The following is a 25,051-nucleotide window of genomic DNA, read 5'->3' as shown; positions in this document are numbered from 1 at the left end:
AGAGTGGTAGTAACTACCTGGGGCACTAAGAGACTCAAGTCTAGGCCTTACTCTTCTCCTCTTCTCTGTAAAATGAGTTGAAGTACCTGTTCTTTCTCCCTTGTGATTTGAGAAAGACCAATAATTCATTTAGTCAGCAAGTATTAAACCAGTGTTGGGCTAGTCTCAGGGGTCCTCAGAAAATAGGGCACCCAGGACACCCAGCACCTGCTCCCGTGGAATATGGTCAGATTGGGGGCACACCCTCCCTGCCAGATACAAGGGCACAGGTAGATGAAACACCTTACACTGCCCGTCTCTGAGCCTCGGTATCCTGTGTAAAATGGAGATAACACCTACTTATCAGGATTATTAGGAGAATGAAAGAGTTACTGTAAAATACCAAAGCTAATGGTAACTACCATTGCTGCTGCTATGACTACCATTATTTTTACTCTTATTGTTATCCCACTCCTTGCCACTTACAAATTGCTTTCATCACCATTAACTTGTTTAATCTGCATGTGGGGCTGACACAGTATATGTGACTGTTCCCATTTTATAGAGGAAGAAACAGAGGCTCTAAAGGAATAACTGTTTTATTTAAAGTCAGTCAGCTGGTAAGTGACAGAGGTGGGACTCCATGCTAGATCCTGTAACTCCTGCCCTCTCCACTATACCACCCTGTAGTTGAATGCATGCCAGAGAATACAGACCTGCAAGTTAATGGCTAGATGTGGTGTGGTGGAGTGAATCAAAAAGAGCTGTTGCAGGTGAGTTTTCAGATGGTCCAGTAGTGACAAGCCTGGCCAGGAGAAAGCAGAACACAAGCCAGGTGGGCACCCGGCACTACCTGCTGGGAGGCAGAGCAGCCTGCCTGGAGTTTGTGGCAATGGGACTGGCCAGGGAAGGGAGCCAGGCTGCCTGTGCAGAGGGCCCTGACACCATCTCTAGCCCAAGAGCAGTGACCAGGACAGGGTTAGGGGACAGGGGCTCCTGAGGCCATGTGCTGAATGGCTGAGCAGGCCAGATTGGAAGACTACAGAGAACGTTTTCCAAGGAGTCAGGGTGTGAGGAGGTGCTGTGGCAGCGGAGAGCCAGAGGAGGAGAGCTGACCTTCCTCTAAGCTCCCATAGTACAGCGCAGGCTCAGGCTCAGCCAGAACTGAGGGTAAAGCCCAGGGTCTTTGTTTCTTCCCCCTGTAACCTTAAGCAGGTCACCTAACTTCTGCGTGCATGTTTCCTCACCTATAAAATGGAAATCAAGTCCCCTGTTCTGCTTACCTCACAAGGCTGAAATGAAATTATGTCTGCAGAAGTTCTCTATAGACAACAATGAAATGTTGAAGTGAGTCGGTTGTAAATACATTTGCTGGCCACAATGAGAGCAACAACAACTATGGCCACCTCCCACGTGGGCCCATGCAGGTCTCTGTCCGAGCCTCTACTCTGGCCTGACGGGATCCTCAAGGCCCACAGCCTTGGTCCTCAGCCACCCTGCCAACCACAAACATTAGGGCCCGCCTTCTCCAGTCCTTCCTAGCCGCCACCATTTTTCATTGTGTCAGACTCCATCTGCTTGGCTGTTTTTCTCTTCAGATATTATTAGAAATATCCAGAGTTGGAATTGCTTAATGGTTGGCATTTCACCTGTTTCACAGGGGACCCACATCAAGCCCACCCCGGACTCATGCCCTAGGTCGGGCAGAATTGACCAGGGACAGCTGTGCAGTGAAGTCTGCCTGGCATTATAAAGAGCTCTCTCCCAGGTGCATTCTTAGAAAAGAAGCGGGGAACAGTGGCCCCAGGCATAATTCAATTCCTCATTCTCCATGGTGTTTTTGTACTGCACAGCCCAGCAGTGTGCAGCTCTCTGTGGGCTGGGATGCTACCTTAAAAGAAAAGGCAGGATCAGAACCCCAGGTACATGATACCCTGCAGAACCCATGTAGGGGGATGTCTGGGTACATCTGCCTCCCCAAATACCCCATGAAGCTTGAACTCAGTTCATGCTCAACTTGTTTCCAACCTAGACTCTTAATTTAGCCAACTTTTAGAAGAACACGGCTCCTTTCACGTCACTGCTGTCACCCCTGCCCTAACACATACACACATGTCCACACATAGTATTCACAAGTCTAGCCTTTGCCGTTTCAATATCTTCACTTCCTCAGATACCCACACTCTCAGCTCCCTGTTTCTGTTGGACACCAGGGACTCCCCACTTAGCCAAGCTTGCACTTTTCCCTCTTCATCCCCAGCATTCAGGTACCTATGAGGTCTGTGGGTTCCCCTTATAGCCAGCCTTTCCAGAGATCCTGGGCCAGTTAGTTTAGACAAAATCTGGATTCTTGCCCAGGAGAGAGGTTGTACTGAGCTTTTTCTCAGGCCTCTTTCAGGATTCTCAGGGAGCATTTTCTGGGCAGGCAGAAGTGGCTAGTCTGATGTCCGTGAATTTGCACAGCTTCCATCTGTTTCTACTGAGGCCAGAAGTAGAGAGAAAGTCGTATTTTAAGCAGGAACATTAGAGATCGAGATGAGAAAGACCACTGGCTTGAGGCTGAACTCCTAAAACAGTATTCCAGACCTTCACAGTCTGGTCCCACCCCACCACTCCTCATGATCATTCCTGTCTCTCCACCTCTGACATGCTGGCCACCTTTGCCTCTTCAAATCCTGCCCATCCTCCATGATCCATCACCAGTCCTGCCTCTTCCAAAGAACCTTCCCAGACCTCTGCAGTCGCTTCTTTGAAATCCAACCACACAGTATAGTAGTTAGGATCTTGGCAACTCAAGATGGGCAGACACATCCCAAACACTGTCAGATCTTTCCCGATTGACTAGTGTTCCAGGCTTTGTTCTCTGACATCTATCCCTTAGCTAATTTTCCCCTGACACCCTGGGGACCAGATCAGACATGCTGTTCCATTTGCAGACTGACCTTGACATTACACAGTACTCTCTTTCCTGCTCCTGACTGCCGTGTTTCCATTAGTGCAACCAAAATTCATACTTTTTTGAGCAGCCATATGTTACTTTTTTAAAAAAAGAAGACAGGTTTAGAGAGAGAAGCAACTCTGCCATCTACTAGTTGTGTGACTTGGGCAAGTCTCTATCTGTTGCCTCAGTTTCATGTTCAGTATAATGGAGTTGAGAATACTACTTTCCTCTCCGGGTATTTGTGTGGCTCTTGAATAGATACGCTGTTGGTGAATTTTCCCATTGTGCTTAGCATACAGCATGTTCAGTGCATGATTCTTCTTGCAGTTCTGCCTCACTCCACCCCCACTCGTATACTTGAGCAATGTTTCTGAGCCTGATTCTCCTATTCCATAATTAAGCACTTAGTTTTCTCAGATTGAATGCATAGCCCTTAATTACACGTCCTCTTGAAGAGGAGGTCAGGTCTTGCTCTAGCAGAGTTGAGCCTCCAAGGAACCTGGTACCTATCTGTCCCACTCCCCGTGCTCCCCACTCCCTCTACCACTGGAGGCTATGGTCAGCATCTCTGGTAACCATGTGGCTTACCCCTTCCATGCCCTGAGCTCCACATTGCCTTTGATTGACTTCCAGAAAATGCATTTGGCTGTGTTTCCACTTTCTGACCCAGACAGTGGACCAGACCTTAGCTTCCCCAGATAGGAAAGAGTCCAGGGCTCACACCCCACATCCCCAAGGGCCTGCCATGGGCTTCTGCCTCTTGTATTTGCGTAGGAGGCGGCCCATAGTCCCACTAGCGATGAGTAGATGAGTAACCAGTGAGAGCAGAAGTTCCTCTCGAATTCTCCTTCACCAGTCCCCCACCCCCTTCACCTCCATTCACCATCCACCCGCCTTTCAGTTTCCCTAGCAACGCTGAGTGCTCATCCTGGAAAACTTTATCCGAAATCTGCTCTGGGCAGCTTTCCAAATCCATGCTAACCTGATTACGTGTCTCTAGGGGCCTTGCCAGCTAATCAGATTAGGCAGCACTAATGGTAGTGAGGACTTTGAGTGGGCGCAGAGCAGTAAAACATATTGTATACTTAGTGATAATTATCCTGCCTTTTGTGTCATTGATTTATCTGCCTCCCTCCCTGTCCCCCCATCTTGTGTGTTTGGCCGTAGCGATCCGGAGGAAGGAGAATGGCTGGTACGACGAAGAACACCCTCTGGTCTTCCTCTTCTTGGGATCATCTGGAATAGGTAATTGGGAGCAGATCAGCCAGTGGGGACGGAGAGCTAGGGTAGTGCCCGGCCCAAGTCTGACAGCCCCAGCTGCTGCGGGCCAGGGTCAGCAGGTCCACCTCTAGGTCAACTTGAGCTCTAAAAACAACGGCCTCCAGATTACAGAGCCACCAAGAAAGAGGACTCTGTTACCATCTGTCATGTTATGAAGAGCTGGAATATGCCCCTCCCTCTGGAAGTTGTGGTGCTAAGACTGATTCACATGGAGGACCAGGCCCTTCAGGGCCCATTAACCCTGGTCCAGCCACTCTGCATGCGCAGAGCCTCCCCTTCGGGAACAGTTGAACCACCTCCTCTGCCCAGCACGTCAACCATGTTCAGTACAGCCTAGCTGTAAATGCTAAAGAAGGCCCCTAATGACCACCACAGTGCCAGGTGGATAGCAAAATTGGTTGCAGTAAGATGGGTTGAGTATTTTTCTAGCCAGTTGGGCTGGATTATCCGAGGCATTCTTACCCCTTCATTCTCTGCCCTGACAGAACCCCCCCATTCCTTCACTACCACCTCCCACCAGAAGCACTGGAACCTGAAGGGAACCTGATGGGAAATTTCATGGTTTAGTTTCCTCCTCTTCCCCCCCCCCAGCATCTTCATGGGCCTCTCCCTCAGATGTAGGCCCCCAAAAGGATACCACCACCTGACCATGATGCTACAGAACTTGACTTTTATACTAGTCAGGGACTTCCAAAGGTTACCATCCACCAAATGGCCCTTCAGAGCCCATACTTCAGTATTGTCATTCCTTCTCTGTGTTACAAAGAAGGACCGTGAAGCCACAGTGAGAGGTACTCTTCAGCCCCTCCCACCCTCTATCTGCCATGTGGTTCCAGGGCCTGGCTAAATGGCAGGACTGTGGGTATTGAGAGGGATGCAGGGCAGTGAGCCAGGAGGCCTGGGTACTCCTAGGAGAGGTGAGGTTTGTACTGGGCTTTAAAAAGCAAGTTGGTTCTGGTTTATAAAGTCAGCCTGTCACTCTTAGGATGGTGCTACAGAGAAAAGGCCTCAATCCCAATCCCAGAAAAATTAAGATGCAGGTGCAGACTTTGATTTTGGTCCCAGCTTCACCATTAACTCCCTAGGTGACTGTGGGAGAGTCGCTGATCCTTTCTGTGCCTCAACATTCTCATCCATAGAATATATTCTTTCTAGTGTCCGTGCATTTCTAGTACTCTTTCATTCCAGCAGTTAGTCACCTGGTTCTAACCCAACACCTCCCCCTTCTTTCTTACTAGGAAAAACAGAGCTGGCCAAGCAGACAGCCAAATATATGCACAAAGATGCTAAAAAGGTAAGAACAGGGACCTAGGTCTGATCTGCAGATCGTGGAGACCTCACCATTCCTGCTATCCCAAAAAATCTGACCCTCTGAATTCAGCAATAGGCAATCAAAAAGATGGGCCCTGACCCAGGAAGCAGACCTCAGCTCTGGCCCCAACTTGGCCACCAGTTGCTCCAGAGATTTGGGCAAGTTATCCCACCTCTTTGTGCCTCAGTTTCTTCATCTGTAAAATAGGAATAATAATCCTTGCCCTGCCTGACTCTTGAGGAAACAAAGTGAGATCTACCATACAACATTTTCAAGCATCTGTGCCACGCCAGGTGTTGTACTAGATGCTGCTAATACAGCATTTATTAAGACACTCCCCCTGCTCCAAGGAGCTCAGGTTGGAGGGGGAAACAGCTTCAGAAAGACACCATTACTGTTCAGTGCAGTCATGGCTGTGCTAATGGGAGTCTCGGGGGCTGTAGGAGAAAACAAGTAGGAATAAGAGGATGTCTTGTTGCCTCTCACTATCCTGCATGAGCTTTTAAACATGGTTTCTTATGTCTTGAGCCTGGGGTACTTATAGTCCCCCTTCCTCCATGGCTCAGAGCCCTGGATTCTCCACAGGAGAGGGCCATCCCCATCCCCTGTTTGTTCACACTCAGGCTTTCCAAGGCCTGCTCAGTTTAACTTTTTAGGGAGAAAGGAAATGCTTTTGTGCAGAGACAGCAGTCCTCGGATAGAGTGCAAAAACATTTCACTGAAAGCCAAACATTCTCCTACCAGCCTTCCCAGCATCCAGGGCAGGAGGTCGCCCGAGACCCCAGATGCTCTTGCCTTTCTAAGGAAAGCCTCCCTGGCCAAGGCAATGAGGAGTTTCTTGGGCCTCTGCCAGCCAAGTGGCCCCAAGCAGCACAGAGTCTTGGACTCCTGTTCTCTTTCTGGTCTGCCTGCCCCACTGGCAGCCACAGAAACAAGGTAGCTCAGATTGTGTCCTCCTGAGCCCCCTTCTGCTTCATAAATGGCTGAAGGCTCTTAAACCCCCCCTAGCTCTGCCAGTAGCTGTGCTCTGCCTCCACCAAACCTGGAGCAGACCCACTTGACAAGCAGGCAAGCAAGAAGCAGCGCATAGCATGCTAATGCGCTCCAACCGAGATAGCATTTTTAAGTCAATTCATCAGGTTGGCAGCGATTGAAACAATTAGCACTCTGGAAAGGGCCATAAACTAGCAGGACTATTAGGGAAGATGTAGTTACGGGCAGGAACCACCTGATTAGGGATGAAGAATTCTGAGTGGTTTAATTTTAATACTGTCAGAAAGGTTAATATTTAATTACAAATTATAATCTCCTTATCCAAGCTGTCTTCATATGTCTTCATACACAGTGGAAGTAGAAGGAAAGTATCTACTGACTTGCTGGTGTAGAAAGGAGAGGGGACTTGTTAAAAGACTAATAATGTGGCCGGGCGCGGTGGCTCACGCCTGTAATCCCAGCACTTTGGGAGGCCGAGGCGGGTGGATCACGAGGTCAGGAGATCAAGACCATCCTGGCTAACACGGTGAAACCCCGTCTCTACTAAAAATACTAAAAATTAGCCGGGCGTGGTGGCGGGCGCCTGTAGTCCCAGCTACTCGGGAGGCTGAGGCAGGAGAATGGCGTGAACCCAGGAGGCGGAGCTTGCAGTGAGCCGAGATCGTGCCACTGCACTCCAGCCTGGGCGACAGAGCGAGACTCCGTCTCAAAAAAAAAAAAAAAAAAAAAAAAAAAAGACTAATAATGCAAGTAATTTTTTAGTTGGCACATCTGAATGGGAGACAAATTTACCCCAGTGCAGGATGACGTTGGCATCCTTCAGTGCATGCCTCACTCAGAAGGAAGTAACACCATCACCCTTGGAGGCAGTGCACTGTGGTGGGCAGAGCTCTGGAGCAACCATTCTTTGCTTCAGGTTCCGGTGCTTCTACTTTCTACTGGCCCTAGGCAGGTAAACTTTACCCCTTGAAGTTTCAGCTCTCTTGCCTCAAGGTGAAAGCCCTCCAACCCATATCTTAGGTTATGGTGAGCATCAAGTGACGATGCTGTGTGCTCATCACTTATGTCATCACATCATGGTGAGCACACAGCAAGTGCCTATTCCTTGACTTGTATTTATTCGTCACTTCCTACTTACCACAGCAGTGCCCCATCTGCTCTCCCATTTGATCCTATGGGGAAGATAGCATGGATGCTAAATTAGACCCACTTTTCAGATAAGAAAACTGAGGCCCTACAGCATTCTTAGGCTTATCTAAGGTCACCTATTAGGGGAAGAAATAAAACCAGAATCAATCCAGTCTCTCAACTCCTCACTGTGATACCGTTGTTCTCAGCTGCTCTAGGAGGAAGCTGGATTGGAAACTTGCCAGTGTGTCCCCATTTCACATTGGGAGATGAGAGGCATGAGAAGCTCCATAAAAACAACCATGTATTTTATTTTTAAATCATAGGTGGTGCTTCTATGAAACTCCTGCCTGTGCTAGCCCTGTGGGTCAACTCATTACAGAATCTGTGTTTTGCATAGACACTTTATAGCCACATGACAGGCATGTTTGAGACCTGCCTTCAAAATCCAAGAGAGCCCTGGACTTTAAGCTATGTAGCCAGTGTACCTGGGACCCAAAGAGTGATGTATGGAAAGTGTCATTCACAGAGCCCAGTATAAAATAGACTTTTACCAAACAGAAGCTCCCTTTAATTTGCCTCCCAAGACAGCTGACGAAATGAAATGAGCACTGGCCTGGAGTCTGATGATGTGAATTCTAGTTCTGGCTCTCTGATCCCTAGTTTCTTCATTTGTAAAGAGACACTGACACCTCCAGATCTTGCCACTTCAGAAGCATTCTTTGTACATTTATATGATTTATCAGATCTGTGAACTTATTTTTTTCTCTCATTAGCCTGTATACTATTTCTTCCAAATTGAGTGGCTCTGTCAACTTTCATTACTAGAGCTAATAAGCCTTGGGAAGGAACCTTAATGGTGTTCTGTGATATCATCATAAGGTAGGGTGGTGGAGCCCAAAAGACTTAGTTATAGTAGCAATATGATGAGGGATAAAGAACAACTATCTGAGTCCAGCTGCTTGGGTTCAAATCCCAACTGTACTCTACTAGGTGGAGTTGGCCAGGACCTCTGTTTACATCAGCTTTCTCATCTGTAAAGTGGGCTCCATAATGGTGCCAGTCTCATTGGATTGTTCGGAAGGTTAAATGAGATAGTGATGTAAAATGTTAAACGCCGTTCTTGGCATGTGGTAAGCAATCAGTACATGTTGGGTGTTACTCTTATTGTTCTTGCCTCACTAAGATCATGTGAAATCAAAATGATGATTCCGGCCAAGAAAATCAAGCCCAAAAACTTGTTCAAAATGACATAGCAAATCATTAGAAGAACTAGGGTGAGAACCCAGGTCACTTGACATAAGTAAGCACGAGAGTCTATAGTCCATGTGTTGTCCAACATTCATTGGCATCTGGACACAAAGCTCAGCACCCTTCAGGTGAAGACTGTCAGGAGCCCAGCTGATTGGCAGAGAGGAAGCTATGAGGCAGTGTAGCATGATGGCTAAGAGCACAGACTTGGAGCTGAATTGCCAAGCACGGGTGACCTTGAGCAAGTTACTTTAATCTGTGACTTAGTTTTCTCATCTGTAAAGTGGAGATGATAGTAGTGCTTACCTCAGAGACTTGTACATGTTCTAAGCCCTTTATAGCTTGCTTAAAACATTGCCAGGCACATAGTAAATACCCAGTAAATCCTGAAACCTGCAGATCTCTTGACTGAGCAGCCTAGGGACCCTCTGGAAATGCTTTCTGGCTTATGCCCCATGTGCTGATAGCAGTGCTTTCCCCCATGTGGCCTTAATAACTTCTCTAAGCCCTGTCCCACCTCTTGGATTAGATCCTCAGACCCCTGGTGAGGCAGGGAGAGGAGCCAAGAGCCTTCTGTAACAAACACAGGACAAAACTGCAGCTCAAAAAGGGGAGGCAGCATGTCCAAGGCTCCACAGGCAGGCAGAACTAGGACTGGAACCCGAGCCCCCTGGCTCCCAGCCCAGGGTTCTTCTTGCCACCCTGTGTCTCAGCTGTAGAATGACAGGACAGAGAAAGAACTAAAAGTACATCATGGCGTGAATTTCTGACCAGTGGCCAAGCTAGAATATAGCCCTGGATTTCAGACATAGCTACCTCCCCCTGAGGGTCTTGGCACCCCCATCATCACCGGCTCTCAGGAGAAGCAGGATTCAGTGAATGCTGTCTCTTAGATGGAGGCATGTGCCAGTAGGAGAGGAGCCCGGGGGACTGTGGGGAACTGTGGTCCTGGCTGTGGCTAGACAGGGCACCTGTGGATGCCTTTACAGCTCCCTAATCAGGTAATGCTTCTTGAAAACCAGCAGGCACTCTGCCTGTGTTAACTCTTCAGATCACATACTGCAAGCTGTTCTCTTCCCCAGGGGCTAACCATGGCCCTCACCCATGGGGCCACTTCCTCGGAAATCACCCCTACACCCTGTGGTGGAGAGAAAAGGGCTGTAAAGCTATGTTATGGATATCTTTTTTAATGAAATGAAGAAATGTAAATACATTTTAAAATATATTCATTTTGAAGAAAAATAAATCAAAGGGACACGGGCATCACACAGACTTGCAGAGTTGAGAGGCATTCTGGAGCCATCTGAGTGTTTCTCTCCTCCCTCGCATCACAGTCCACACTGATCATGACTGACTTTGTCCATGTCTGCACCATTCGATGGGGTGCTCCTTAAGGACAGAGACCAAGACTGTTCCCTGTTGTAACTCCGGTGTCCAGCACACACAGGATGCCCTCAGGAAACGTGGAATGGATGGGTGGGTGGATGATGCGGTGATCAGAACAGGAGAGGTCTCCCTGAAAGAAGACACCCCAAGTCAGATTTAGAAGGTCAGGTACATGATTTGGGTCTTTTAAGGAAGAGAATGAGGGACTCGTAGGGAATGAGTGCACAGAAAAGGAGACAGGAAGTCAGAAAAAAACATCTCGAGCGTGAGATAGAAGATCTTGTGTTGGTGTGGTGTGAAAGCCTTGGGGATAGTTGAGGTGCTCTCCTCCCTAACCCTTCTCTTCACTTTCCTGCCTCCAAATGGAGTTGGTACTTGCTTGTTTCCACACAGGGCTTCATCAGGCTGGACATGTCCGAGTTCCAGGAGCGACACGAGGTGAGTGATGACAGTCCTTGATTGAAGCATGGTTTGGAGGGCTTGTCAGCATGACTGCCGGGGTCTTGTCATTTGGGCCTCAGATAATTCCAGCAGCCTTGGGATTTGTCGTTGGGAGCACAGGTGTGCAGCAGGGTCACTGATTTGTTTCACATAGGATTTGCTCTGAAGAATAAACATAGAGAAGATCTATCTGCCACACCAGGAGATGGACAGCCAATCATCTCTGTTGAGAGAGGCAACCTTAATAGTGTATAAAGTCATCTTCCCATGCATGCCCCATGTTGGAAACTAAAAGCACAGAAAGGCCTTCCTAGCATGTTTCCTTCCTTCTACCAGGTGGCCAAGTTTATTGGGTCCCCACCAGGCTACGTTGGCCATGAGGAGGGTGGCCAGCTGACCAAGAAGTTGAAGCAGTGCCCCAATGCTGTGGTGCTCTTTGATGAAGTAGACAAGGCACATCCAGATGTGCTCACCATCATGCTGCAACTGTTTGATGAGGTGAGTCACCTTGGGCCAGGATGGAGCAGGGGGACACCTGGAGATAAGGGGGACTGTGAACAGCAGAAAGCAAGGGCCCAGAGGCTAGCTGGTCATTCCTCGGCTTCCTGCTCCCACATGTGTACATTCATTCATCCAGTTCATCCAGTAGGTGCAACTTAGCCCCTCTGCACCAGGGCCTGGGTGGGGCACTCAAGCGAAGACCAGCCCTGCCTGAGAGTTGAAATTGTGTGGCTGCTCAGCCCACCTTCTAGAGAGACATGGTATGGCAGAGGTGCCATGAGAGCGAGACATGAATTTTTAGTTCCAGCTCTGCTCCTGACTGGCTTTGTGGCCTTGGCAAGTCATTGCCCATCTCTAGGCATCAGAGATCTCATGTGACAAACGAGGAGGCTGAATCAGAGAAGCCCCAAAAATCCTTCTGCCTCAGACAGCTCTTGTTCCTCCCTGTGTGCCAAACATTGTCTCCTGCAGTTCTTTAAAATGCTAATATTGTTGCTGCTAATGGTGAGATGCTGATACTCTGATTCATGGAGCCTTTCTCTTCTGAGAATCTGAGGGTTCTCACAGACGGTCCAGTTCCCCTGCTCATAGGGGTAAGTTCTAAATGGAGAGAAGAGCTTACTTCTATCCAGTACCTTCTGTGTACTAGACCTGTACTAAAGATGTTACAGCCATTATCACTAATCCTCACAAGGTAGGTAGAAAAATTCCTAACAGGCAAGGGAGAAATTAGCTCATTGTTTACAGATGAAGAAACTGAGGTTCAGAGAGGTTATGAAAGACATGCCTAAGGCCACAGCTGCTGTGTAAAGAGCCAAGATTGGGCTGCAGATATGTCTGATCCCAGAGCCCCAATTCTCCCCCCATACCACTGTTTACCTTGAACCAGGTGAGGGATTGCTTACGATCACGGAAGAAGATGACTTCCACCTTTTCAGGGGCCCTGCTCCATCAAGAGAGCGTGAGGAGCCAAGGACTGAACCGGGGATGAGGCTTCTCTTCTCCCATGCAGGGGCTATATTAGCCAGCACCTGGCCATGAGTCCAGCTCACCTTTCTACCTAGTCTCCTGCAGCCCTAGGAAAACAGAAAGGTGGTTTGCTTCCCATGTCATAGGAGGCCACAGGGAGGGGACTCCTCCAGACCGAACAGCACATCAGGTGCCAAGCCAGGAAGATCCAGATCCAGATCTCCTACCAGCTGCTCACTGCCTTCCCCACCTGGCCCAGCCTCCTTGCCCCTGCCTGTTCCGTTGTATCTTCCTAGCCCTTCAGCTGCTCCCTGCCCCTGAACCTCCTGCTGAGGAAGAAGAGACCAGTCCTTCAGAGGTCACATACTCAGTTACTCACATGTGTACACTGAGGCCTCTACTCCATTCCAGCCTCTTGATGGGATTCAAGTGCACAGCTATGACCAGACCCAAATGTGCCCTCTCGGAGCTCTCTGCCTGGTAGACAGGTGGAAAGGAGACATGGTAGTAGCTGGCATTTTGCATTTTATGTGCCATTCGCTGTCTTCAGAGGCTTATGTGTATCAATTTAACCCTTTCAACAACCCTCCAAAGCTAGCTATTATTACAGTCTCCATTGAACAGATGTGGAAACTGAAGCAAAGTAAGATTAAGTCATTCACCTGTGGTCATGCAGCTGGGGAGAGAGAATCAAGGATTCAAACCCAGGCAGCCCAGTTCTAGATCCTGCAGCTTGAATGACTGCCACGCAGCTAGGGCCAAAAGAGCAAGGTCCGTCTCAGTGAAGCATGCAAGGGAAGGGACCATGCCGCTCAGGGAGGGTGAGCGTCGCGGCCTGTTTGATCTCTGGTCTCCCTGGAGAGGCACCTCTGATGGCATTCTTGGCCCAAAAAACAGAAGGCAACTGCTGACTGAAGTACAATCAGCCATACATGGAAGCCCTGTCTCCCCCTCCTCCGTCACTTCACTCCACTGACTGCCTTTTAGGGGTTGATAGGAATTCCTTCCTGCAGCTGTCGCCCCTTCCCCCAGCCCCAGCCTACTATAGTTTCTGATGCTCTTGGTTCCATTGACCAAAGCTGCCATCCAGGTTTACTCGATTTAGGCTCTTTGAAGATGGGCCCTTGTCATGTTCACTTGAACCATTCCCAGAGCCCACAAAGTCAGGGGAAATGTTGTATTGACTAATTTAATTCAACAGTAGTTTTAATTCAACAGTAGTTAGCAAACCTTCAAAGGGTTAGTAAGTGCTAGGTGAACAGAGTGGCGGGGCTGGCAGTAGAAACCTAATGTATAAAAGTACAGGGCATGAAACAGGCTGTTATGCTCAGGGAACTGCAGCTGGTCAGTACTGCTCGATTGCAGAGGGAAAACAAGGACAGAGTGCTAGAGACAAGGTAGGTAAGGTAAACAGGGCCCAGTTAAAATGCCAGGCACAGAAGTTTGCATTTCTCTGGTAGAGAGTAAGGAGCCTTTTAAAGACTTTAAGCAAGAAAGAAACAGTCAAATTTTCACTTTACAAAGATGCCGTGGGCAGCTGTGTAAAGAATGGATGAGAAGGGAGAGGGTCATTAACAAGGAGACTGCTGGGGAGCCCAAGCTACAGCTGGGGAGGCCATGGGCTGGAGAAACTACTAGAAGGTTGACTGAGGAGAGGAGGAGGAGCCAAGGGTGGCCAGTTGGCTGCTGCCAGTTGGCCATCAGCTAAGGCGGCGAACACAGTGGGAAGCCGCAGATTGAAGAGGAAGGTGAGGCACTGAGGTGTGGAAATGTTGAAGGTGAGATGCCTGAGGGACATCCAGATGGAGATGGCCAAGAGGCCGTTCATCAGTTTTATGGGTCAGGAGTTTAGGAAAGGTCTGACTGAAAATAGCAGTTCAGGAATCCTTCAGCCCAGAGAGGTTAACGGAAGCCACAGGAATGGATGAGGTCTGTAACCCAGGGAGTGTATAATGTGCAGAGAAAAGAGGGCTATACACAGAGCCTTGGGACCTATCAGGGAAGTCAAGACAGACTCGCCAGAGAAGTAGGAGGCAAAACCAGGCCAGGCCTGTAATCCCAGCACTTTGGAAGGCCGAGGTGGGCAGATCACTTGAACTCAGGGGTTCGAGACCAGCTTGGGCAACATGGCAAAACCTTGTCTCTACAAAAAATACAAAAATCAGCTGGGCATAGTGACGTGTGCCTGTAGTCCTCACTACTCAGGAGGCTGAGGTGGGAGGATGGCTTGAGCCTCAGAGGCGGAGGTTGCAGTGAACAGAGATTGCACCACTGCTCTCCAACCTGGGCAACAGAGCCAGACCCTGTCTCAAAAACAAAAAAGAGCAAACCAAAAGAATGTGGCTCATTCATTTATTCATGAGGCACTGTGTGGGGTAGAGGGGACACTGACAAAACAGATGCAGCCCTGGCCTCGGCGTGACCAATGAGTGCAGAGACAGGCAGCTAAAAAGTAGTTCAGTCCACTGTGGTCGGTGCTGCACTAGGGACAAGCAGCAAGTGCCAGGAGTTGTAGGGGCACCTAATCCAGGCTGGAGGTGTGAGGGAAGCACCCTCATCCCTACCCAGTCCAGTTCTCCCAAGACTGGGCCCAGAAAAGTAAGAACCCTATTGCTGTCATCAAAGCACCAAGCAGGACTAATGCTGGCCACTTACAGGTGACCCCAGGGCAGAAGTCCCAGAAAGAGACTAGTCCCCAGAGAGCCCAGCCCCCACTCTTCCCACCAAGGAGTCATACGTGAGACAGTGGGAAAGCAGCCCCATAACCCTGGGGTGAGCATTCAAGCCCCACCCAAGATGTGCACGCTCTGGTTGTTAGAGGGAGGTGAGGCACGGACAGCTTCCTGTTTGAGACACATCTTTATTGCTAAGGAAACTGAGGAGGAGACATGAGCACTGAAAGTCACCCTTTGGGTCAGTCGTGCACTGCACCTGCTCCCCTCACCCACCTGGGACCCATCCTCAGGCCCAGTTATGAGCAGAGCTTTGATCTCTGAGAATGAAATTGCTGCTAGGTTATTGCTCTGGCCAGTATAGCAGTGTGTGAACCCAGTCCTTAGGGATGAGCTCTGCAAAGTGAGTATGGAACACACACACAGTCATATGCACATGCTTGGACATGTCACACACACACACACACACACACACACACACACACACACACACACACACACACACACACACACACCTGGTCCCCAAAACTAGAACTGCCCTCAGTGGATCTGTTTGTTAGATTAGAACCCATAAGCAGTGGGGTAAGAGTGAAAAGCTGCTGGTAAAAGCTCAAGGACATCCGCTTGCACCCTTGCTTCCCTTTTCCTGCCCCAAGGCAGGGACAGCAGAGTGACCAGCTCCAGGATGTGGATTACCAGGCCCCTTGTGTATAGACCCTTTGGGAATTAACAGTTTCTCAAAGGCCTCTGCCAAGGTCCAGTGGAAAGCAAGGCTGGAAACTACACCCAGCATGCAGTAAGCTAGCTCGGTTGATGCACAATCCTTTCTCCTTTGCTCCTAAGGAGCAGGACTGGGTTTACCATTACACTGGCTTTAGAAGCAAGGGCTAACCCTGAAGCTCTGGCAGGGCCCAGCATCCCTGGCTCAGGCAGGCGCCAACAGGCTGAGGTCAGTGATGTATATCCCCAGAGCCACGGTTTCTGGCTTGGCAGGAGCTGTGCTTTCTCTGCTTCCCAAAAGAAATCTCAGGTAGATCTCCTCCCTAGCACCTGTCCCAGTTGCATCTCTCCAGTGAGGATCAAACTGAATTTGGCAGAATTCTGAGAAAATTCTGTTGAAGGAAAGAAAATAGCACGAGGCCTCATTCATCCAGCACCATTGGTCTGACCTCTGCAGCCTGGTGCAGAGGAAGGGCATGGGCTCTGAGGTCAGATAGTTCAAGTCTCGCCTCTACTGTATCCTAGCTGTGAAACCTCGAACAAGTTATGATGCTCTCTGAGCCTCAGTTTCTTTGTAGGGGTCCTAACTGCACCTACCTCCAAGGGTGGATGTGAAGATTCCAGCCTCCAGCAAGCAGGTGTCAAATGCCTACTCTGTACCGGACACTGTTCTTGGACACAGTGATGAACAACAAGACCCAGCCTCTGTTGTCAAGGAGCCACTTTCCTAGTAGAAGGAGTGGGGTTGTACACAAAAAGCACTAAGCAGAGCATCTGTGATGAAAGTAGAAGTCCCTGTCCGTGTTCAGCATTGTCACTCTGTTGCTTGCTCTCAAGGAGTCCCTGATCATTGCTTTCGTTATAAATGATATAAAGTGCTGTTGTATGGTCATGCCCTTGAGGTTCGCTGAGTGAGCGGGGCTCTGTACCCTTCAACTGATTGGTCCCAGAACGCTGTACTTCTATCATTCTTCTGTCTCTGCCCTATACTGTTTGCTCCTTTTCTCCTTCTTTGGTGCATCTTTCTCCAGTATAGATGCCTCCTTTGTCCCTTCTAGAAAGAGCTGAAGATTCCAAGGAAACTTCCCAAGGTGGTTAAAGAAGCAATCTCATTTTTTATCCCTGTTAGGCCAGGCGGCAGCTCCAAAGATAAGAGGTTGTCCTGTTTCCATTCATTATATATCACCTACTACAGTAATAATAGCTCTGAACATTTGAACAGCATGGTTTACTAAGAATTTTCACCAGATAACCACATCTAGTTCTGACAGTAGCCATGTAAAGTACCCTCCTCTGAATTCCTGCAGCATGCTGGGCTTCCCTTTATCATCATACTTAACATATTGGATGGTCAGTGCTTGTTTCCTGTATCTCACTGCTTCTCTATACTGGGAGCATGTTGTAGGCTCAGTGGGACCCCAGTACCCCACCACAGATCCTGGCCCACAGCGGGCCTCCAAAAAATGTGTTGGTTGCACAAATGAATGGCTAACTGTGACTGACTTCTGGATGCCAGGGATAGTTGGGTGCCCCAAGAGATGCCAGAGAGCAACTGCAGCCTCACCTGGAGGCACTCAGTAGGGAGAGCAGTTGCAGCGCAGGGCGGTGAGCACAGCAGCCAAGGTGCAAGTCTAGTGCTCGGAGAACCCAGAGGAGGAAGCAGCTGGCTGCTGGGGCTGGAGGGAGACACAGGGCTCTGGGGAGGCCTCCTGCAGTAGGTGAGAACTGAGAGTGCTAAGGCCTGCCCAGGCACATAGCTCCCTGACTGTACACTCCCTTCCTTCCCTTCCCAGGGCCGGCTGACAGATGGAAAAGGGAAGACCATTGATTGCAAGGACGCTATCTTCATCATGACCTCCAATGTGGCCAGCGACGAGATCGCACAGCACGCGCTGCAGCTGAGGCAGGAAGCTTTGGAGATGAGCCGTAACCGTATTGCCGAAAACCTGGGTATGGCGGCTGACCTGAGCAGTCTGGGCCAGTGACCAAGCCACCAGCCTATCTCCTGGGGAAGGATGGGATTGGGGCCCTGGGCCCAGGTGAAGGTTCTAGTGGGCAGCTCTGTCCCTAGCTGACACTGAGCAGGTATCAGACACCATACCAAGTAGTAGGGGTTGAGACAAAAGAGACAGAGACCCCACTTCAAGAAAGCCTCAAGTCTGTTGGGTGATAAGAGGGCTCCAGGCAGAAATGGACAGAGCTACACCAGGGTGGGGGGCCAGAAGCTGCTCAGTGTCTTAGGGGACTGAGGAGACGCACATGCAAGAGACACAGATGCTTTGGTGCAAGAAGGGGAGAGCATATCGAAAACTCTATGGCAGTGGACACAGCCTTGTTCACCCAGGGCAGCTTCCTGCGTAGGTGGGCCGTGGAGAGTGCTGAAAAAAAGGAGCACATCCAGCAGGAAGCTGTGTCTGTCACCTTTTCCATTCAAGATCGAGCCCTGCAGCCCCCTTCCTCCAAGTCAGGACTCAAGTCTTAATCCTGACGTTTCCTCTCCTCTCTCCTCTCCCTCCCTCACACAACTCCCACCCTGAGGAATCGCAGACTTCATACACTTGAGAGCTGGAAAGGCCTCAGAAAGTGCCTGGTCAGAGGAGGAGACCAGGCTGAAGCCCAGAGAGCCTTAGACCTTGACCAGGACCACCCAGACGGACAGGACCAGGGCTCTTTCCATGGGCAGGCCAAGGGGCAGGCACAGCCCCCAAAGTTCCCTGAATGTGGGGAATAAGCAGTTTATGATTCTTCTCCACAGGGGATGTCCAGATAAGTGACAAGATCACCATCTCAAAGAACTTCAAGGATAATGTGATTCGCCCTATCCTGAAAGTAAGAGGTCTTTCTTGGCACTTCCTGCTGGAGCCTAAGGTTGGGGGAGGGTGATCTTAGCCATCCTAAAGATCTGGAAGCCCCATAATTTCCCCAATCTTCCCCTGGTGTCTGGTAATTTCCCTAACCCGCTTTGGGTCACTGAGCTCATCCCACCCCTAACCTGGCCCTTCAGGCTCACTTCCGGAGGGATGAGTTTCTGGGACGGATCAATGAGATCGTCTACTTCCTCCCCTTCTGCCACTCTGAGCTCATCCAACTCGTCAACAAGGAACTAAACTTCTGGGCCAAGAGAGTAAGAGGGAACTGCCCATGGGTTGGGGGCGGGATAGCCAGCCACTGGAAATCTGGAACACTGGACTGGGGGCACCCCCCCACACACAAAAGGTGGAGCACAGTGGTGTGGGGCCAGTGGCCCTGGCCTCAGGCCAGAGTGGCAAGAGATGGAAAGCAGTGGGCCACATGCAGGCATGCTTCTATCTGACCCATCTCAGGCCAAGCAAAGGCACAACATCACGCTGCTCTGGGACCGCGAGGTGGCAGATGTGCTGGTCGACGGCTACAATGTGCACTATGGCGCCCGCTCCATCAAACATGAGGTGAGCACAGGAGCCTGAGAAATGAGGTGCCTCCACACCTCCCTCCCCAGGGCCCCCCAGACCCAGTCCCTGAGCTCTCAGCCTGCCTCCCTATAGCTTGGTTGCTGGAATTATTCACACCCAGAGTGGATGCCCATTCAGAACCATAAACACATGATCACCAAGTAAAACCCCTGCTGGAGGGTAGCCCAGTATGAACCCCACTAGGACCAGGGAACTGGGCTGGGAGCCTCAGAAACTTGAGCGCAGTCCTGCGAGCTAGCTATTATTAGCCCCAATTGGCAAATGAGAAAGCTGAGGCTCAGGCTCAAAGGAGGTCTCTGAGTTGCCCTAGCAGTAAGTGATGGAGGCCGGCCTCCAAGCCGGGTCCAGGCCGAGGGAGTGACCACTTCACCTCCCCACCCACAGGTAGAACGCCGTGTGGTGAACCAGCTGGCAGCAGCCTATGAGCAGGACCTGCTGCCAGGGGGCTGTACTTTGCGCATCACGGTGGAGGACTCAGACAAGCAGCTACTCAAAAGCCCAGAACTGCCCTCACCCCAGGCTGAGAAGCGCCTCCCCAAGCTGCGTCTGGAGATCATCGACAAGGACAGCAAGACTCGCAAACTGGACATCCGGGCACCACTGCACCCTGAGAAGGTGTGCAACACCATCTAGCAGCCACCTGCCTGCTCCTATGTGCCCTCACCATCCAATAAAGGCCCCTTGGCTGTGGCATGGCGACTGACTTACCTTCCCCTCATGCCTCTCCCATCTCTACCCAGTCTCAGGCCTGCTTACCTCCTCACAGCCCGTGAAGACCCCTTCTCAGCCCCAAAACCTGAAGGAGGAATTTCGCCCTACTCTGGCCCCTTTGTTGTGGGCCCATAACCTGCTAACAAGCCTTCAGGAGAGGAGCTGCCTTTCCACCCCCTTCAAGGCAAGGAGGGATGGAGGTCCCTTATTTCCTTCAGAATGATCCCCATCCCCCATAGTCGCCAGACTTTCTCATGTTCCCAGGAAGCTCAGAAGTATGGCAGCTAAGAACACAGCTGGCTGGAAGAAGACAGGGACCAGACTGAACTGCCACCCTCTGCCAGTCCTCATGCAACTCAGTCCCCAGAATGGCTCCACTGGGAGTGGAGGAAGAGCTCAGAGGCCCAGGTGCAGATAGTTCTGCAATTTAGTCTGTAGCCTCCTCGTTCCCTACCCTAAAATTCTAAGGGGAAGAGACCCATAGAAGCTTGCCTGTTTCCGCTACTATATTATGCCCAGTGTTCCTCCTCACCCCATGTCCTGGGGTCAGGCCAGACCATGTTTCTTCAGCCTTGGGGACTAGGCCAGTGTTGGGCACCTCCAGGAGGAGGCCTGACTGGTTCATTACCCTCCCCTACTCAGACTGAGCAGCAGTCCCAGATAACCAAGCAAGCTCAGCTCTGTGGGGGCCTCCTTCAAAAGACTAACATCGCAGACATTAGGAAGCTGTAGGAAGAGAGAGCATGGGTTTGACCTCTGCCCACATGGCCATGGAGTCAGCCTCAGCCCTGTCTGTACTGCTCGTCCAGCTAAACGAGCCTGGAATAAACATGAAGTTTATTCAGTCTGCATGTTAGTCACAAAGCAGAGGGTCTGCATGTTAGTCACAAAGCACCGTCCCCCAAGGGCATTTCACAGACTAGCCAATGTTTCAAGCCCACCTTAGCCAGGCACAGTAAGGCCTGGTGCATCCTTGGGCACCATCTACAGTAGCCACTGCTGATAAGCACTCCACCCACCTTCCCCCACAGGCCCTTCATGGAACCCTCACGTAGTGTTAGCTAGTCTTTCAGGAAGCAGAGAATGGGGCCAGGAATCAAAGTCCCTTGGGTAATGGAAGCATGTCCTAACAGTATGGTGGGTATGAGGCAGTCATAATCCAGGGTGTGAGCTCCAGCAGATGCTTGGATCACTGTCTACCCCTCAGGGGCTGCTGCTCCCTACCTCACTGACTGCTTTTTTTTTTTTTTTTTGAGACAGAGTCTCACTCTGTCCCCCAAGCTGGAGTGCAGTGGCGCGATCTCGGCTCACTGCAAGCTCTGCCTCCCAGGTTCACGCCATTCTCCTGTCTCAGCCTCCCGAGTAGCTAGGACTACAGGTGCCCACCACCACGCCCGGCTACCTTTTTGTATTTTTAGTAGAGACAGGGTTTCACCATGTTAGCCAGGATGGTCTCAATCTCCTGACCTTGTGATCCACCCGCCTCGGCCTCCCAAAGTGCTGGGATTACAGGCGTGAGCCACCGCACCCGGCCTGCTTTTCATTGTTTTTTACTTTTTGTTTTGAAATAATTTTAGACTTAGAGAAAGTTGCAGAAATAGTAGAAAATTCCCATGTATCTTTCATCTAGCTTCTCCCAATGATTACATCCTACAAAGCCATACTGTAGTTTATCAAAACCAGGAAATTGCCGGGTGTGGTGGCTCATGCCTGTAATTCCAGCACTTTGGGAGGCTGAGGCAGGCAGATTACCTGAGGTCAGGAGTTCGAGACCAGCCTGGCCAACATGGTGAAACCCTGTCTGTACTAAAAATACAAAAATTAGCCAGGCCCGCTGGTGCCCACCTGTAATCCCAGCTACTTGGGAGGCTGAGGCAGGAGAATCACCTGAGCCCAGGAGGCGGAGGTTGCAGTGAGCTGAAATCACGCCACTGCACTCCAGCCTGGGCGACAGAGTGAGACTCCGTCTCAAAAAAAGAAAACCAGGAAGTTAACATTGATAAACTACTACTAACTAATCGACGGACATTCAAATTTTGCCAGTTTTCCCGATGATGTCCTTTGTCTGGTCCAGGGTCCCATATTGCATTTTGTTGTGGTGTTTCCTTCATCTCTGTCAGCCTGTGACAGTTTCTCAGTCTTTATCTTTCATGACCTTGACACTTTGGAAGAGTCCAGGCCAGTTATTTTATAGAATATTCCCCAGTTTTAGTTTGTTTAATGTTTTTACATGATATGATTGAGGATCTGCATTTTTGGCAAGACAACCACAGAAGTGATACTGTGCCATTCTTAGTGCCTCCTAGCGGAGGGTGGTGGTAACTTTTTGTTTTGGTTTTTTTTTTTGAGACGGAGTCCTGCTCTGTCGCCCAGGATGGAGTGCAGTGGCGCAATCTCGGCTCACTGCAACCTCTGCCTCCTGGGTTCAAAGTGATTCTCCTGCCTCAGCCTCCTGAGTAGCTGGGATTGCAGGTACCCACCACCACACCCAGCTAATTTTTGTATTTTTAGTAGAGACAGGTTTTCGCCATGTTGGCCAGGCTGGTCTTGAACTCCTGACCTCAGGTGATCCACCCACCTCGGCCTCCCAAAGTGCTGAGATTACAGGCGTGAGCCACCACACCCAGCCTAGGTGGTGGTAACTTTGATCACATGGCTAAGGTGGTGTGTGCCAGGTTTCTCCACTGTAAAATTAGGAATTTTCTCTTTGAAATTAACAAGAATCTTCCACTTTGAAGCTGTGTGAATGTCTTATTTATCCTTAAAATTTTGCCTACTGATTTTCGTTTCCATCATCAATGATTCTTGCTTATAACAGGTATTAATGTTATGCTTGCCTAATGGTGACTTTGTTTCATTATTTTACCTGTATTTATTAATTGGTATTCTACTATAAGGAAGAGCTGTCCCTTTTCCCCATTTATTTATTTGATAATTTATATCAGTATGAATGAATGGATATCTGTTTTATTCTACAGGCTACAGTCTAATGCTAACAGTTTATTTTGTTGCTCAAATTGGCTCAGATTTGGCCAGTGAGAACTCATTGAAGTTGGCACTGTGTTGTTTCGACATTGCCCCTGTCACTTTTTAAGCATTTTCTGGCACCACAAGATGTTTCAGGCTTCCTCACAGTTTCCTATCTCAGCCCTGACATCAGTCATTCTCTAAGAAGCTCCCAGTTCCTTTTATTCCAGAAAAAAGGAACTTAGAAACCAAGTTGTTTCTTGATGCCACTGGAAACCAAGATCTGGACAGAATATATACTCCTGGCTAGAGTATCATTGGCGGAGTGTCATTGCTTGTAGGCCTGCTCAGCAGACAGAGCTAGAAAACATATATATATATATATATGTTAAAACATGCAAATACAAGCACCTGAATTTATTATTCTATCCATCTGTATGTTATTAAAAACCATGAGCCAGGTATGGTGGCTCATGCCTGTATCCCAGGACTTTGGGAGGCCAAAGTGGGAGGATCACTTGAGCCCAGGAGTTCAAGACCAGCCTGCGCATCATAGCAAGACCTCATCCTCCAAACGTTTAAAAAATAAAAAATTAGCCAGGCATGGTGGTGCATTCCTGTAATCCTAGCTACGTAGGAGGCTGAGGCAGGAGGATCGCTTGAGTTCAGAAGGTTGAGGCTGTAGTGAACTGTGATTGTACCACTGCACTGCAGCCTGAGTGACAGAGCAAGACTCTGTTTCATATTTTTAAAAATAAATAAAAATCATGAGTTTAGATACGGTTTTAATTCAATACCATAGGGTTTGCGACTGCCATTTTTATAACCTTACTATTCTTTTTCTGCTTTTTCTCCTGCTATCTCTGTTTCTGCTCCTTTCTATTTGATGTTTAGACTTCCCATAGAGGCTCTAGTTAAGTCAGCTAGTAACCATCCTGTGTGCAGTATTCCTACTAGATAGAGGTCTTATGCCCGGCTGTCAGTCCGTTGGTTCAGTTAACTGTGGCCAGGAATACTAGGCATATAAGTTAAAATCAGATAACTTTTATACAAGAAAAGCCAATGGCCACCTTCCTGAGAATAGGATAAGGAGACAGGGGTAGAACCTTAGATTCTAAGGAACCTAATTAAGAATCACTTCTGGCCGGGCGTGGTGGCTCATGCCTGTAATCCCAACACTCTGGAGGCCACGTAGGGGCAGATCACGAGATCAAGAGATTGAGACCATCCTGACCAACATGGTGAAACCCCATCTCTACTAAAAATACAAAAATTAGCCGGCGTGGTGGCGGGCGCCTGTAGTCTCAGCTACTCGGGAGGCTGAGGCAGGAGAATCGCTTGAACCCGGGAGGTGGAGGTTGCAGTGAGCCGAAATTGTGCCACTGCACTCCAGCCTGGTGACAGAGCCAGCCTCCGTCTCCAACAAAAGCAAACAAACAAACAAAAGAATTACTTCTTCCAGAGATTCTCTGCCAGAACTCCTAGGTGGTGTTGGACCCATATCTTTTACTTCCATAGCATCCCAGGCAACACTCAGCTCACTTGTCCTGCTTGTTCTGTGTCTTCATCACTAGAATGTAAGTTCTAAGAGGGCAGATGCCCAGCTGTTCAGCCATTCATAGAACCTGGCACAGTGCAGGCATATGACAGATGTTCCTTTATTATTATACTTGGGTGAGTGGATGGGACCTGCAGCAAGTGCAGATCTTCTCAGTGGGCTCTGGAACAGAAAAGTATTGTTTGTTTGCTCAGCATATTTTTATTTGTCCCATGTTGCTGTGGCCAGGATTTGAGCTCTGAGACAATGCAGCAAGGTGAGACCCAGATTTCTTTTGTTTTGTTTTGTTTTTTGAGACAGAGTCTTGCTCTGTCGCCCAGGCTGGAGTGCGGTGGTGCAATCTTGGCTCACTGCAACCTCCACCTCCAGTTCAAGCAGGTCTCATCCCTCAGCCTCCTCAGTAGCTGGGACTACAGGCGTACGCCACCATACCCAGCTAATTTTTTTTGTATTTTTAGTATAGACGGGGTTTCACCATGTTTGCCAGGCTAGTCTCAAACTCCTGGTCTCAAGTGATCCACCCACCTTGGCCTCCCAAAGTGCTGAGATTACAAGCGTCAACCAGTGTACCTGGCCCCAAATTCCTTATTAAGGATCCTAGAATACATGAGACCAGACTTGGAAATGAAAGTGTAACATGTTTATTGTTCAAAAAGAGAAACTCAAAGGTGTGTAGTGATTTTAAAATTTAGGGAAATTCCTCAGTATAGTGAAAGAAGAAAAACAAGAAAGAAATTTAGGAAAGAAACACTTAAACCATAAAAAATAGAAAATGGACCAATAAAGATA

General features: G+C 49.3%; 1 protein-coding gene across 5 annotated transcripts in view; it reads left to right on the top strand.

Moving 5' to 3' along the window:
- The window catches only part of CLPB (ClpB family mitochondrial disaggregase), a 145,053-nt gene extending 125,334 nt beyond the window's left edge, over positions 1-19,719 (top strand). For 3 of the 5 annotated variants that reach the window (XM_004051752.5, XM_004051753.5, XM_004051754.3), the window contains 9 exons: positions 4,088-4,165; positions 5,440-5,495; positions 10,665-10,709; positions 11,049-11,210; positions 17,368-17,524; positions 18,330-18,403; positions 18,579-18,698; positions 18,898-19,002; positions 19,411-19,719. In XM_004051752.5, coding sequence (XP_004051800.1) covers positions 4,088-4,165; positions 5,440-5,495; positions 10,665-10,709; positions 11,049-11,210; positions 17,368-17,524; positions 18,330-18,403; positions 18,579-18,698; positions 18,898-19,002; positions 19,411-19,659 — 1,046 coding nt within the window. In that variant the 3' untranslated portion in view covers positions 19,660-19,719. The remainder of the gene's footprint in view (positions 1-4,087; positions 4,166-5,439; positions 5,496-10,664; positions 10,710-11,048; positions 11,211-17,367; positions 17,525-18,329; positions 18,404-18,578; positions 18,699-18,897; positions 19,003-19,410) is intronic. The other 2 variants (XM_063693353.1, XM_063693354.1) reach the window with 1 other exon arrangement.
- The last annotated feature ends 5,332 nt before the right edge of the window (positions 19,720-25,051 follow it).

The sequence above is a fragment of the Gorilla gorilla genome, chromosome 9 (genome assembly GCF_029281585.2).
Source record: "Gorilla gorilla gorilla isolate KB3781 chromosome 9, NHGRI_mGorGor1-v2.1_pri, whole genome shotgun sequence".
In the NCBI taxonomy this organism is placed as follows: Eukaryota; Metazoa; Chordata; class Mammalia; order Primates; family Hominidae; genus Gorilla; species Gorilla gorilla.
The sequence above is the reverse complement of the archived record's forward strand: the minus strand, read 5'-3'. Positions and strand labels throughout refer to the sequence as shown.